Source organism: Lissotriton vulgaris, chromosome 7 (assembly GCF_964263255.1).
Source record: "Lissotriton vulgaris chromosome 7, aLisVul1.2, whole genome shotgun sequence".
Classification (NCBI taxonomy): Eukaryota; Metazoa; Chordata; class Amphibia; order Caudata; family Salamandridae; genus Lissotriton; species Lissotriton vulgaris.
In genome coordinates, this window is record NC_141695.1 from 311,895,202 (window position 1) to 311,908,825 (window position 13,624).

General features: G+C 45.3%; 1 protein-coding gene across 1 annotated transcript in view; it reads left to right on the forward strand.

Annotated features, from left to right (window-relative positions):
* The window catches only part of PRR12 (proline rich 12), a 514,104-nt gene that overhangs the window by 256,721 nt on the left and 243,759 nt on the right, over positions 1-13,624 (forward strand). Inside the window, exon 6 of the mRNA XM_086930126.1 lies at positions 6,237-6,544. Within this exon, the coding sequence (XP_086786252.1) occupies positions 6,237-6,544 (308 nt within the window). The remainder of the gene's footprint in view (positions 1-6,236; positions 6,545-13,624) is intronic.

A 13,624-nucleotide genomic window follows, 5' to 3' on the forward strand; every position in this document is an offset into this window, starting at 1 on the left:
ATGACGGATTTGAAGCCACCTTCAGTATGCCAATAAATAAGGTGAATCCTGAAATGCTGTGGAGTGCTTTTCTAAAAGCTGAAAGCCTTTGTATTACAAACATTTCAACACGACAGCTTCGTCGTGGGAAAAGCACCACCCAGGTGTAATGAAGGAGGGAGCCTCTGGAGTAAGGGGCCGTAGACCAGGACTTTCCAGTGGTCTAACATACGGCACAGCGTTTGGTGAATTGTGAAGATGGAATCAAACACCGGGGCACACTGAAGTGCCTTAATCATCACAGCGGTGCCGGATTCAACCCCTGTGATCTTGCAAAATAAAACGGCAATAACGGAACCCACTGTGGGTATTTAATAAGACTGTACTACATGTCCCAACAATCCAAGCGACAAGGCTGTGACGCCTACAACTGCTACTACTAAAGACAGCAGCAAGGACTGTGAACAGTTAAACACACCGAACTGCCGAAGCCCAGGACGAAGGAGCAGACAGCTCAGAAACGCGTTGGCAAGCAAGTTTAAAATGACGGATTTGAAGCCACCTTCAGTATGCCAATAAATAAGGTGAATCCTGAAATGCTGTGGAGTGCTTTTCTAAAAGCTGAAAGCCTTTGTATATATATATATATATACATACATACATACATACATACATACATACATACATACATACATACATACATACATACATATATATATATATATATATATATATATATATATATATATATATATATATATATATATATATATATACATATATATATATATATACATATATACATACATACACAGGGCGGTCCGTGATCAGGGCACCGGCAGCCCTGCACACTATCACCAACAGCAATTTCCACTAAGGAAAAAATCTCACGGACGCCTTGAATGGGTTTACAGAAACTAATACAAAGACTGCACAGCTGTGCAGTCTTTGTATTAAAGTTCCTGCGTCCGTGAGATTTTTTTCTTAGTGGAAATTGCTGTTGGAGATATATATATATATATATATATAATCGGAAAATCTCTCCAGAGAAAAGAACAGAGGCCACACGGGGGGTTCAGAACAGGACACAGGTTTATTGCAGAAGTCCCAGCGGGGGCGGATGCATTTCGGCATAGATTACCTTCCTCAGCGCCCAACGCTATAAAGAGTACTTCCCTGTTGCACTTAGCCTGTGTAAAATACCCGCCCGCACCACAGTCTGCTCCCTCGGCAGCTGTCGACTAACCAATAGAAGTTCGTGCCAGGTAAGTCGGACTTCAATTCCCAGCAGGCACTGTGTCGGCGTTTGCTGGGTTCGGTTCTCATGAGGGAGTAAGAAAGATCGTCGGATCGGTGCAGGCTCCAGGTAAGTTGGGAAGCCCAAGGGTCCTCTGAAATAACAGCGTCCGTCTTGGTCCCCGTGTATGCTGCAGCTACCTTTCGCCATGGTGAAGACACATATATATATCACAGCAGTTTCCTTTCAAAACGCAACCGGACACCGACACCGGGAGATTTCTGGCAATCACACATGTGATTAGTGTGCATGCAAACTCAAACGCAACATGCCACCAGAGAAAAAAATGACATTTATTTGGAAAAGTGAATAGGTTGAGCGGCGTTTAAAGAAAGGGGCACGGATGCCATTAAAGTGAAAGCGGGCATGGGGAGATGTGTTTGCAGCCTGGGCCAGTTAAAAAAAAAAGAAAAGGTTGCGATAGGAACATGTCCTGCCTGCAATGGCAGGAAAGTCATTTAAGAAGAGTGCTCCGATGCTGTAATTAAAACTAGTGAGTTACAACACACGTAAAAGTGGGTATACTCATTGGAGGTTACAAGAAGAGAAAAGGTGGTACTAAGGAGAGACTAATAAGCTTTTGACAAATGAAATGCCACCAATTTAGAAAGGACAGTAACAGGAGCCAATTAAAAAGGTGGGCGGAAAGTGGCGGAGCTTTATGCCCATATCCTGAATACAGCATGTCTCTAAGAGACAACGTAAGCGCTGCTTGGGAGAGACGCCCAAAAAATACTAAAATGACCCAGCCACTAGATGGCGGAATAACTAACAGCTCGTAAACCCAGAACATTCGTCAAGCTGCAGTGGATAGCTCTAACATTATTGGTGGATGCCTTTATGAAGAGTTTTAAGAACTGACTTTGTATTTGCACTTCCTTTAATAAATTAAAATGTGACTCAACCAAGTCCACATCTTGTATTAATCCTACCAAAAAGTACCTGAAGATGCACCTGTGTTTGCTGTACTTACTATCTACTTACTATCAAAAGACAAAGGCTCCTGTGAACACTTAATGAAGTAATCTCAATGTATTGGAGAGAGAAGGAAATACACTTCTGATTTGTTTTTGAATCAAAAATACTTATATAATTCTTGAAATGAAATATTGTTACAAAATAATGCACTTTAACACATAGGGGGTCATTAGGATCGCGGATGGACTTGAGTCCGTCCGCGACCCCTGAGTAGGAGGGAACCTCCGCATGGGCTGCGGAGTTCCTTCCTGTGCAATTAGGATGTGACCGCCACGCTGGCGGTCAGATCCTCTATTTTTAACATTGCGGCGGGTGCGGCTTCAAGCTGCACCCGCAGCAATGTTAAAAATGCACGCATTGCATTTGTATGTAGAAAGTGGCAGGCGCCGCTTACTGCATACAAATTCTGGGGGATACCATAGGTACCCCCCATGTGCACCCCCACTCCCCCCTTCACCTAGGGGGCCCGCAACGGGCCCCCGCAGTGAAGTTACACATGCTTTTCCACGGCGGAAAAGCCGCCGCGGAAAAGCATGTTTCCGAGCACATCCTAATCTGGCTCACTGTGTCTGAGAGACACCGTCACCATATTAGTGCTTTTCCGCCGCGGTTGTAAGCCAACCGCGGCGGAAAAGCTGCGGACGGAAACCAGGACCCACCAGCCATCCTAATGTGGTGGTGGGTCCGCAGAGGATTTTCCGCATCCTCCATCCTAATCAGCCCCATTGTTCTGAGTGAAAGGTGTCCCAGTGAAAAACAGAACTTAGAAAATTAGTGACATATATGTGAAATATATACAAGGTTTCCAATGCTTCATTTAAACAACCATTTACATATATATGTACAGTATACAGCGCTAGATACGGTGATTAGTGCTGGTGAACAATGGTTCGTTTATGCAACTTGCCGACGGCGTTTTGACCCTGTGTGCAGTGTAGGATCTCTTCAGGACCTATGATTGTAGGGGGATAATGTCAGTATGTGGCTAATTTTAAGCAACTGGTGTTATGTGATGGAACTAAGGTTTCATTTGTATAGTACCTGAAGGGTAATGGACCGGCTCGTGTGGAGGGTGTGGCACCGTGCAAAGGATAAGAAAGGGAAACCCGCATGAGTCCCAGCCGGGAGGTACACACGTGAGAAAAATTAGTAATTAATATTCAAAAAAGTGGGGGTTGCAGGCATGACATTGTATTGCAACTTGGAACAGACCTGGAACTTACCCCAAGTGTGAGGTGGGTGGTGAGCAGGCTATTACGTGATTGCGCACAATGTAAGGATCCACATGTGTGGAAGATGGCACCATCAAAGCGCTGTCAAGACGGGTCTGTAGAGAGGGAGAGGGAGCATGTGCATTGGTAATAGTACGGGGACACATGTAATAGGGTGAACATATATTTAATAAAGGCTCAGCTCTTACCGAGTTCCAATTCTGATCGCATGCATGGAAGCAGGCTACTTCCTTTTGTCGTCAATCACGACAAGGCCATACCTTTTTCATATGGAGGGTGCGAATATTCTCACTTTGGTGTCTAAAAGAAGAAGTCAATGCATTAAAAAATGTGCGTTCTGGGAAAACTTGATATAGCACCGCGCTGACAGCATTCAAGCACAGGGCGTGTGCCCGCTTACCTCTTATTAGAGAATGAATCAACTGCAGCCTGTGACAATCCTTCCAAGTAGCAGGACAGCATGTGTCTGACTGGCCAGGTACGATGACAAGGGGTCAATGCTGGCTCTGGATTTATAAAGGCCTCCCTTCCCGCCAAAAGTCTATGTTCAGACCCGACTGTGGAGTGTGATCAGCGGATGAGATCTGTATTTCTGTTATCAGTAATGAAAACAAAAAACCGACTGCTGCCTGACGCGTGTGTAAGGCTCATCCAAGTTCTTAAGGGCATGTATTGTGCGAGGATATTATTTATAGATTGCGGACATTTATCCCGTAATGAATTTGATGATTCTGTTGCGTGTGGGGACTGGCTAGGTGTCCTAGTTTCAATGCACGCTTACTTGTGTCCGATACCCATTATGTTAAAGGACAGTGATGTTGTGTGCCGTTTACATGGTCTGTGCTATGTCTTGTTCATATCAGCGCCAAGATGATAGGTGTTCCTATTGCCTACGGTGGGCGTTTTGGTGGGTATAATGGGCTCACCCTCTTTCCGCTAGCCCATTGTATGGAATTGTACGTCAGGACAGTTATTTCACATTATTTACATAGTCAAGAACATAATATATTGCATTCATAATACATGTGTGATGAGGCATTCAGGGTACATGATTGACAGTTGTGCCTTGAGTGGCTATTTAGGTTGGTATGACAGTGTGGCACACCATATGATAATCCATTAATACTACTTGATGTCAACACACTAAATTATGTGTTCTAAACATTGTTATATCGCATGTAAGGCGATCCGCTCAGTGCACAAGACTTTACAACTGTAAGTGATAGTCCTATCATATACAATGCTCATGTAATTCTGTTAATATGTACAATTTCTTCATCTTATTTGGGCTTATTGTTTACAACATGCCGAAATGCTCACATTGGATTTTTTCGCTTTCCTTATTCAACAATTGCTTTCTTGGGTATGCATTGTAGTGATTGCATGCAGAGTGTTTAACAGGTATGAACAATTATTATAATATCAGGAATACTGTCTGCTCAATCTGATTTGTGGGGTAGCATAATTGTGACATTACAGCCGGTACAACTCTATAAAAGTGTGGCAGAGTTCCTACACATTGTGTTACAATCCAGTGCCCTGTATTGTATTTTCTAACCAACTCCGGTGGTGAAGTCTATGTGTTATACAACCAGTAGTACTGGCAAGGAGTTATGTTCAATATACCCCCCTGTTTCCACTGGCATGCCATTTTCAGTAATATACTTGCCATGTTTGTGGTTTACCCAGCTATAGTTACATTTACATGTGTGGGAAACATTAGCACAGTTCTGTCTAATTATACAGCTAGTTGAGATCTAATGAGGTTAGTTCCTCAGTGTAGTGACTAATCCTCACCACTACCGCTGTATTCAATCCTTGCGCTATTGAGTCAGTACGCTCTATCCAACGGCATTCTAGTCGTTGGAGAATTTGTGTAAGATCTCCTCCTCTTTCTGGGATGAAGGCTCTGTCTATGACTTGCCAGCTTATGTCATCTGCTCTGTGTTTTTTTTCGGTGAAGTGGCTGACTAATGGGGCGTTGACTATAGAGTGTCTGATACGGCTACAGTGTTGACTAATCCTAGTTTTCATCAGTTGTTGTGTCTGTCCAATATAAGGTAGTTGACAGGGGCAGAATATGCAATATATTACATTTCTTGTGTTGCAATTAGCAAAGAAATCCAGTGTATGCTTGATGTTTTTGTGTTCAAATGTTTTTGTATTGTGAGTGAAGGCACATGACACGCAATTATTACCACACTTGAAGTTGCCCTTGACGTCAGGCAGGCCCCAAGCGGTCGTCAGTGTTCTGGTTGTACGTACTGTCTACAGCACACTGTAATCACAATGGTTGGTAACCTGCATTTTTTTGGGGTGGGGAGAGTTTTATATAGCGAGAACCTGACCCAAAGGATATAGAGCTCTTTACATGAGCACTAGTTGCGTTATAGACTGGCACGTTCAGTTTGTTAGGCACGGGAAGATTAAGTGATTTGTCCAGAATCACATGATGGTGAGCGTCCCTGCCGAGACTCTACCCCAGGCCCCCAGCTTTGAGGTAGACTGCTCTAGCCCTTAGTGTACATCCTCTCCCCTTCATGTGACTCGCTGTGTTAGATTAAAGTTGCTCAAAAGCTTAGAGGGTGTTCCAGGTAAGTCCTTGTGATGCATGGGCAATCAAGTGGTGGGTCCTTATTTTGTTGAGATGTGGGCTACCTGTTGACTGGGTTACATAATGTACTACTACTGCTTCAAATGTTACACATGGTTTTGATCTCTGACGTAAGTGTGCTTTTTCTTTCTTAAAGACGTCCCAATGGTGGAGGAAAAGGAACCTAGTCCTGTGCCCTCTGAGCTTTCTTCACAGCCTGAGCCTCCACCACCTGTCTCTCCCAATGAGCCACAGGTAGAACCTACTCCAGAAGAACCCTTGACCCAGGCGTCCCCAGAACAGGAAGAGCCTGAAGACACCAGGCCACTCCATTTGGCCAAGAAGCAAGATTCTGCTGCTATAAGTGGGGAAACAGATGAGGAGGACTTGGAAAGTGACGGGGAAGGCATTTTTAGAGAGCGGGATGAGTTTGTTATCCGAGTAGAGGATATTCCAGCTCTGAAGGTACAGTGACTCACTGTGAAAAATCTCTATGCATTTTGGGGCCAACTACACAACTTGGTTCCTTGTTAGAGACATAAACGTGATTTAATAGGAAGAATGCTAGCAGATAGGTTCCTGTGCTTCTAGTTTTTAGGGTACAAGTTATCACACAAAGTAGTGTTTTGCATTTAAATACAGTGAGACATTTGAAAAGAGTAAACACGTGCTTACACCAGTTAACGTTCTAAGGGAATTATCTTGTTTTCTGAATGTAAGTAAATGCTAACTAAACTTCTTTGAAAGAGCGCAGTTTACTGCCGAAATGCCTGTTTCGAATTTCCTCTTATTATGTACATACACTGTTGGTAATTGGTTACACCACATTTGCTAAAGCACTAGTCAGTTAAGAAGATTTGATCATCAGCTGTTGCCCAACTTAAGATCTGGATCTGGTGTATTTTACTAATTTCCTGGTGGAGACAGTAAGTGGATTCTTTACCAACTAACTCCGCCTCTGTGGTTAATAAGAACAGCACTGATGTGTCATTCATTGTCTTTAATCCGGAGCTCAAATATCACTTTGTGTGGATGCGTCTCTTCCCTTCAACTTAGAAAGGCCAGCCACTTGGAAATATCCGTTTTCTGTTGACCATGTTAATTAATAAACCCTTTAAACCTGCCGAATCTCTTGACAAAAAAGATTTTAACAGATTTAGATTCAACAGAAAAATATAATGTCCACCAAAATGGTCATTGTTTGTCTTCTTCTGAACCATACATGTCCTTAAATGCTCTATAAGAGTGGTGCATCGCCAAAAGAGATCAAGGCCTTACTCTAGAGAGACAGATGAACCCGCTCAAGTTTATCTACAGTGGAAATCCCAAAGCAAACACCAACAGTGTTCATGTATACAAATTATACTGCATTTTAAATGTTATTGTATTTTTAAGACTCTATAGATGGGAGGACATGGCTTGGCCTGATTCAAGATTGTCGCTCCTGGCAGTCATGCTGTTTATCCTGTCAATACTGGCACCCAAGCTATGGGTACGTGAATGCGGAGAGGTTGAATCAAGTAGAAGAAATGTGAACTCTGAAGCACTCGCCATGATGCTTGGAACTGCACGGAAAGGAGCTGGGTCTGACTGAGGGCTCATGACAGCAGCACAGGTTTCTGGGCTGGAGATCACTGCAGCTGGAGCTAGGATGGAGAGATGGGAGATGAATTTATCAGCTAAATTCATTCACTCGGCCCACATTCAAGCCCACCATTCAACCAGCAATGAAAAGCTGCTGAGACTATCTGGTAGCGAGAGAACCAGACAGGCAACGAACACTGGTCTGAGGCTTGGCTCCTTAAGATAGGGAGGCTGGGGAAAGAGACTTCAGTGGCACTCAAAAGGGCCTTGTGCTAAGTTTCTGCAGAACACAAATCTGATATCTAACGGTACCTGTAGAAGGCACAAGTGCTTTGATTTCTGCCTGTATTGCCAAACTGATCGGGTTGTTGAGACTGCTTTCTCTTCTCCTTCATTCCCCTGCTCAGGACCATCTGGCCTTGCTCTTGCTGGCTGAATGTTTATATGCAATCACTCCCCGGGTAGTTGCTGAGTCAGTGAAAAGCTCTCAACAAGCCTGCTCATCTGCTAGTTACCATCAATGCATATTACTTTGGACCAAGGGCATTGTCCTGCTGGTCTTCTCCCTCAGATCACTATGAATGATTGACCACTCCTGTTCACCAAGGTGGATGTGATAAACCCTACATGGTAGACTTTGCCTGCAAACTCAGGTGCTCTCTACCTTCAATTAATAAAATAATGAATGGTCATATTTTGAGAACTAGACAGCCATGTACCAAAATATAAGTCGTTGTCATAACTACTTTTTTCAGAAGAAGTAGCTGGGAATTCAAACTAAAACAGAGGTCCCCTTGGAGACAAGGTTGAGGGAACTCTCCTCCACTAAAAGAAGTGGCCAGAGCTAGGGCAAGAATTGCGGCACCTATTACCGAAATCAACAGAATTGGAAAATAGGACCTGTAGGAAAAATGTCTACTTTCTGATGATTCTGGAACATGACTACATTTCTCAACCTTACTGCTTGAACAATTTGACCAACCCTTTGACCCCGCTTTGAGTTCTAAAGGGCTCACAGAATGCACTCCATTACTCTTCTCTGCGACATAATGAGGCACACCATGTAAGCACTAAGGTAGCAAAGCAAAATGGTTTGCTACATAGACCACAAGACTGTTGTGATAGTCTAATGCGGAAGACTTGCGATTATGCCACCAAATGGGCATATGGGACATTCCATATGGCCTGTTGGAACTGGCTATGGTGCTACTGATGACAGATGGGAAACTTAGGGGATTGTGTGAGCTGAAAGGCCTATAGCGTTTCCTAGACGAGATGGACTCTTCCGATATGGATACATTAAGGCCACCTATGCGACCGGCACATAAACAGGTGCTTCTGATTGGAACAAAGCCACACACTATGAGACCGCCACTGCTTATCATGTTATGTCATCACAGTTATTGGAATAGGACAGACTGGAATCCATCACAAAGAAATGGTCAGACATGGACAAAAGTGGGGATAGGCAGCCCTCCTGAGACCGTGACAAATCTAGGTTGTCACTGAAAGTCTGAGCTAATTCTTCTGTCAATATTGCACCCTCTTTAATGCCTTGTTGAAGCCTATGCCTTTTCAGACCCATGTGAACAAAAAACGTCTCAGCCGGTAGTCATTTAGAGGGCAATTACAACAAAAGGACTCAGTCAAGATGACTCACCTGAAATGATGCTTTAAGGTCAGATACAGCAATTTATGTAATAAAGAATGATACTGATATGCTTTTTTCCTCCAGTTAACATCACAACGTCTTTTGCAGCTTTATTTATTTATTTATTTTCGGATTTGTAAAGCGCATGGCTGCCCCAGTGTCGAGGCGTCCCAGCGCTATCAGAACCCCCACGGACCAGAGCCAGTAGTGAAAAACCCACAGATAAGCTACTTACAAGGGAAAAGCCAGGTTTTTAATGTTTTGCGGAAACTATTGTCTCTACTTGTATAGCTCCAAACACCCAACACATCCCAAGCTGAAATGAAATTACTAGGAGTATGTCTTCCAATCCTATCTTTGTGAGGGCTTTGTAGGGAGTTCAACCAGGCAGTCACCAGCCTTTTTACCAAACCAGGCAGGGACTCTGAATAGCATTTCACTTATATACCTTTTTTCTCATCGATTCCACCATCAATATCCTGTTCAAGGTCTCGGAAACCAGCAGACGAAAGTTAGCTTGAGACTAACTCCTTGGTGGGTTTTATACCTCACTACACATCCAGAAATCGCTTATGATTCATGTCTGACTTATTGTGGAAGGTGAAGGATGATCCCAGCAGAGCTGTCTCATTGGATTCTGAAAAGGAACCTATTGTAGTGGGATTCATTCACAGGCAAGAAACAGCATTGATTGCATAACATTTCCTGGCCAAAATGTAACCCCTTTATAAAGACCTGTCGGCTCCAAGAAACTGCAGGGGGTTTCTTATCTGATGCATCCCCTGTATGCCAGAAATTAAAGCAAACTTTCCTGCTCTTTCATCTCCTCTTAGTAGTGTTGAAGCCTCTGGTGGCATCCGTTAGATAACTGAATGATGATCCAGGTGCTAGCCATGGCAGCGGGCCATTCCAAGACACTTTTGACTGCATTAAAAAAACAAGACGAGGAAGTGAAGAGGTAGTGTTCAGAAGAGCGCTGGAGGTGGATACGTCCTTCTCTAGTCAATGTATGTGAAACAGAAAGATCCACCCTCAGACTGATGTCTAAATGTGTCCTTCCAAACTACGTGTGTTTCCTAAAGTGGTGGAAAGCACACAGCTTTGTTAAAATACCCCTCACACACCAAAAGGCCCCTTGGTGTCATGCTTCATCATAGGGATCTTCCCGCCCGCTGCGGGAAGGGGCGTACTACTACCTATGACTACGCTGGAGCACTGTTCTTGAAAAACGATGTATAATGTAGGGAAGTGAGTAGAAGAGTCAGGAATGAGTGAAAATGTGATTCTGAATTAAAAAATACCTGGCTTTATGGATTAAAAACGTTAATATTCCCATGAGCTGGTATTGTTAAAAGTGGAGAATAGATCGGAGGTTCAGTGCTATAATGAGCAGTCCCTCCTAACTTGTCAACATGTTTCGAAGCCCTCCCCTGGCTTCTTAGTCAGGATCAAAACAAACCCTTCTACACTCGTAGTACTAAGAAATGTCAAAAAAGTATCAAAAAGGAGTGACTGTACATGTAGTTAATACTACGTGATTGTGAGAAGGTGGCCTGATATGCAGTGCTCACTATTCTAGTGAACACTATGTATCAGTCCAGCAACCCTTATTGATGATTGGTTGTAAGTCAACCTTATAGACCAGCTATCCTAGTAGCGTGGATACGAGCAGTCTAAGGCTAAAGACTCGAGAGGGCGTGTTAAGCCAGCTGTTTACCACACATATACCCATTGAACACCAAGTGAAAGGACACCACACAAGTGTTATGAAAATAAACAGTTATTTATTAAAGATCACAACAGCCCTGTACTCTTTATGAGGACAGGGTACTAAGCACAAACCAAAACTCTTAAAAAAATACTTAAGTTAGCACAGTATATACAAATGCCCGAGGGGCACGGAAAACCATATACTCTGAAAGTGGAATGCGAAATTACTAGCAGGTAAGTACAGTACTAATAGCTTTTGGAATCGCTAGGACTTGACTAGGGAATCGTTAGATTACTTCTAGGAGACCTAGGGGACTCGGGTGCAGTGTGTGCACTCTCACGCGAGATGCGGACAAAAGTCTATGGTAGCTAGAAATTGAAAAGTTAGTGTTCTCGGGCGAACCCGCCCTGGTAGGGAGAAAACGAAAGTAGATTCTGACCCTTGGATAGTGAGGCTATGCTGGGGCACCGAAATGCCGAAGTTACCTAGCCCAGGGGCTGCAGCTGCATAGGTCTGAAAAGACATCGGGAATCCTCGTAGACGGACCAGGAGCCGGAAGAAAAGATGCTGGCCGGTGACCAGTGAAGAAAGTTCAGTTGGATCCAAGCCTGGATCTCGAAGATAGATGACACCTGAAAGCAGAGGGGACCAAGTTCGAGACTACTAGCCAGTAGTCAGTGGGCACCAGGAGGGCACCAGATGGTAGCCACCTCGACAAGGTGAGTGGGTGACGCTGTACTCGAAGATCTCACGGACCAGGAGGCGTTGTCGGCGACCAGGATGGAGGATCGAGCTGTCCCACGAAGATAGAAGCTGTCGGCGTCGCTGGACCCAGGATTGGGCAGCAAAGCCTTGGCAAATTCAAGCCCACGCGGTGGACCTAAAATGGCGTCTGGAGTGGACCAGGAGGGTCCGGGGTGCCTCTCTTGAAGAAGGAAGCAAGGGCCAGCCTGGAGCAACCAGGCCAGCAGCAGAGATGTCGTCGGGCGTCGTTCAGAAGGCCACAAGCCAGCCGGCTAGTAGCCAAACAACGCGGTGCACAGCAAACAGCAGAAGGGCCCCACGCAGATCGTGGAGATGCAGGGAGGCGGACCTTGGGTGCTGGAGCTGCGCAGGGTCGGGGCTTCTCGGACCCCAAAGCACTCACCAGTGGAGGACACGGTGGGCTTGCAGTAAAGATGTTGTGCAGTCTTGGCGATCGTCGGTCCCTCGAGGTCTCGTCGCACTCACGGTTCTCAGCTTTGCTGTAGAGGTGAGTAGAGGTCAGAGGTGCCAGGGAAGCCGGGTCTCGTCGAGCTGGGTCGTCGGATTCGTGATGAAGGACTTGCAGCAGACCGCAGTGGTTCTTTAAGATGGTGCCCGCTTGATGCAGGGTGACTACTCCTTAGCCACAAGGGAGAATCTTGATGAAGAAATCGTGAAGTCCTTTCGAAGAAAGTCGTATCTTGATTCCAAAGATGATCTAATTTGAACAGGGGGCCCGCTCCTATCTTTATACTAAAAAAGGGGGCTGACCCGGTGACTAGGTCCTGCCTATGGGTGGGACCAGGAGGGGGGTGGTTACACCCCTCTCCCCTGCCGGACTTCCCCAGGCCAGGGGCTGGTGTGCCCCTGGAACTGGTTCTGACTGGCCTATGCGTAGTGAGCACCGGGGTGCCACTCAGCAGTCACCTTCCTGAAAAGCCCTGCCTACCCAGGATACACAAAACCATGTCTGGGACGGTGCTAGCACCGCCCCTGACAGGAAACCCTTTGTCCAGGCCTCCCTCGCTGGAAGGACTCCCAGCAGTAGGAGGTCAGACTCGTGTCTGTGGTGGCAGCATCCATTTTGTGGAGCTGAGGCTTCAGTTAACTTTAACCGGGGTTCACAGTTACATACATGTCGTGTCCCTCTAGAAGGGTGGAATGCTAACCCCGTCGCCAGAATTGGCGAGGGGTTAGTATTCCAATTCGTATGACACCTTACTCGACATGTTTTGATAAAGCAATACCAAAGTTAGCATTTAACCGCGAGGATTATAATGCACTTAAGAGTATATGGTATGCGATATCCTGGAACAGCTATTAGGACTTGGTTCCGCAAGCTGCAGACAGGCTCAGCTCATGCCAGAGCACCATCTCACACGATTCCAAGCACTCTGCCTTCAGGATTGTCAAGGCCTGCCATAGGAGTGACTGATAGGAATCTGTGTGTCCATTTTAGGGTTAGGTATAGGCATACTACACCTACAGCAAAGGGTGATTACACGACTTTGCCCCAGCTGTCATGCAGCCAGTTGTGTCAAATTTAGGAGGCCAGCCAGGGGTGGCATAATATGTGCTGCAGCCCCTGGCAGCCCTGGGTACACCTATGCCCTGAGTTACAGGGTCTGATAGGGTGGCCCAGTACCGATTGGAAATGTACCTAGGGTACATGGAATCCATTTGAAAGAGAGAGCAGTAGGCCTGGGGTCCTGATTGGCAGGGCCCCAGGTCGACTATGTCAAAAACCAGCTAAAACACAGGGCAAAAAGTTGGGGGCAACCATAGTCAGGATGTACCTTCCTACACAACCCCCCCCCCCCCCCCAAACGAAAGGAGATAAGGCTATCCTTGTCCA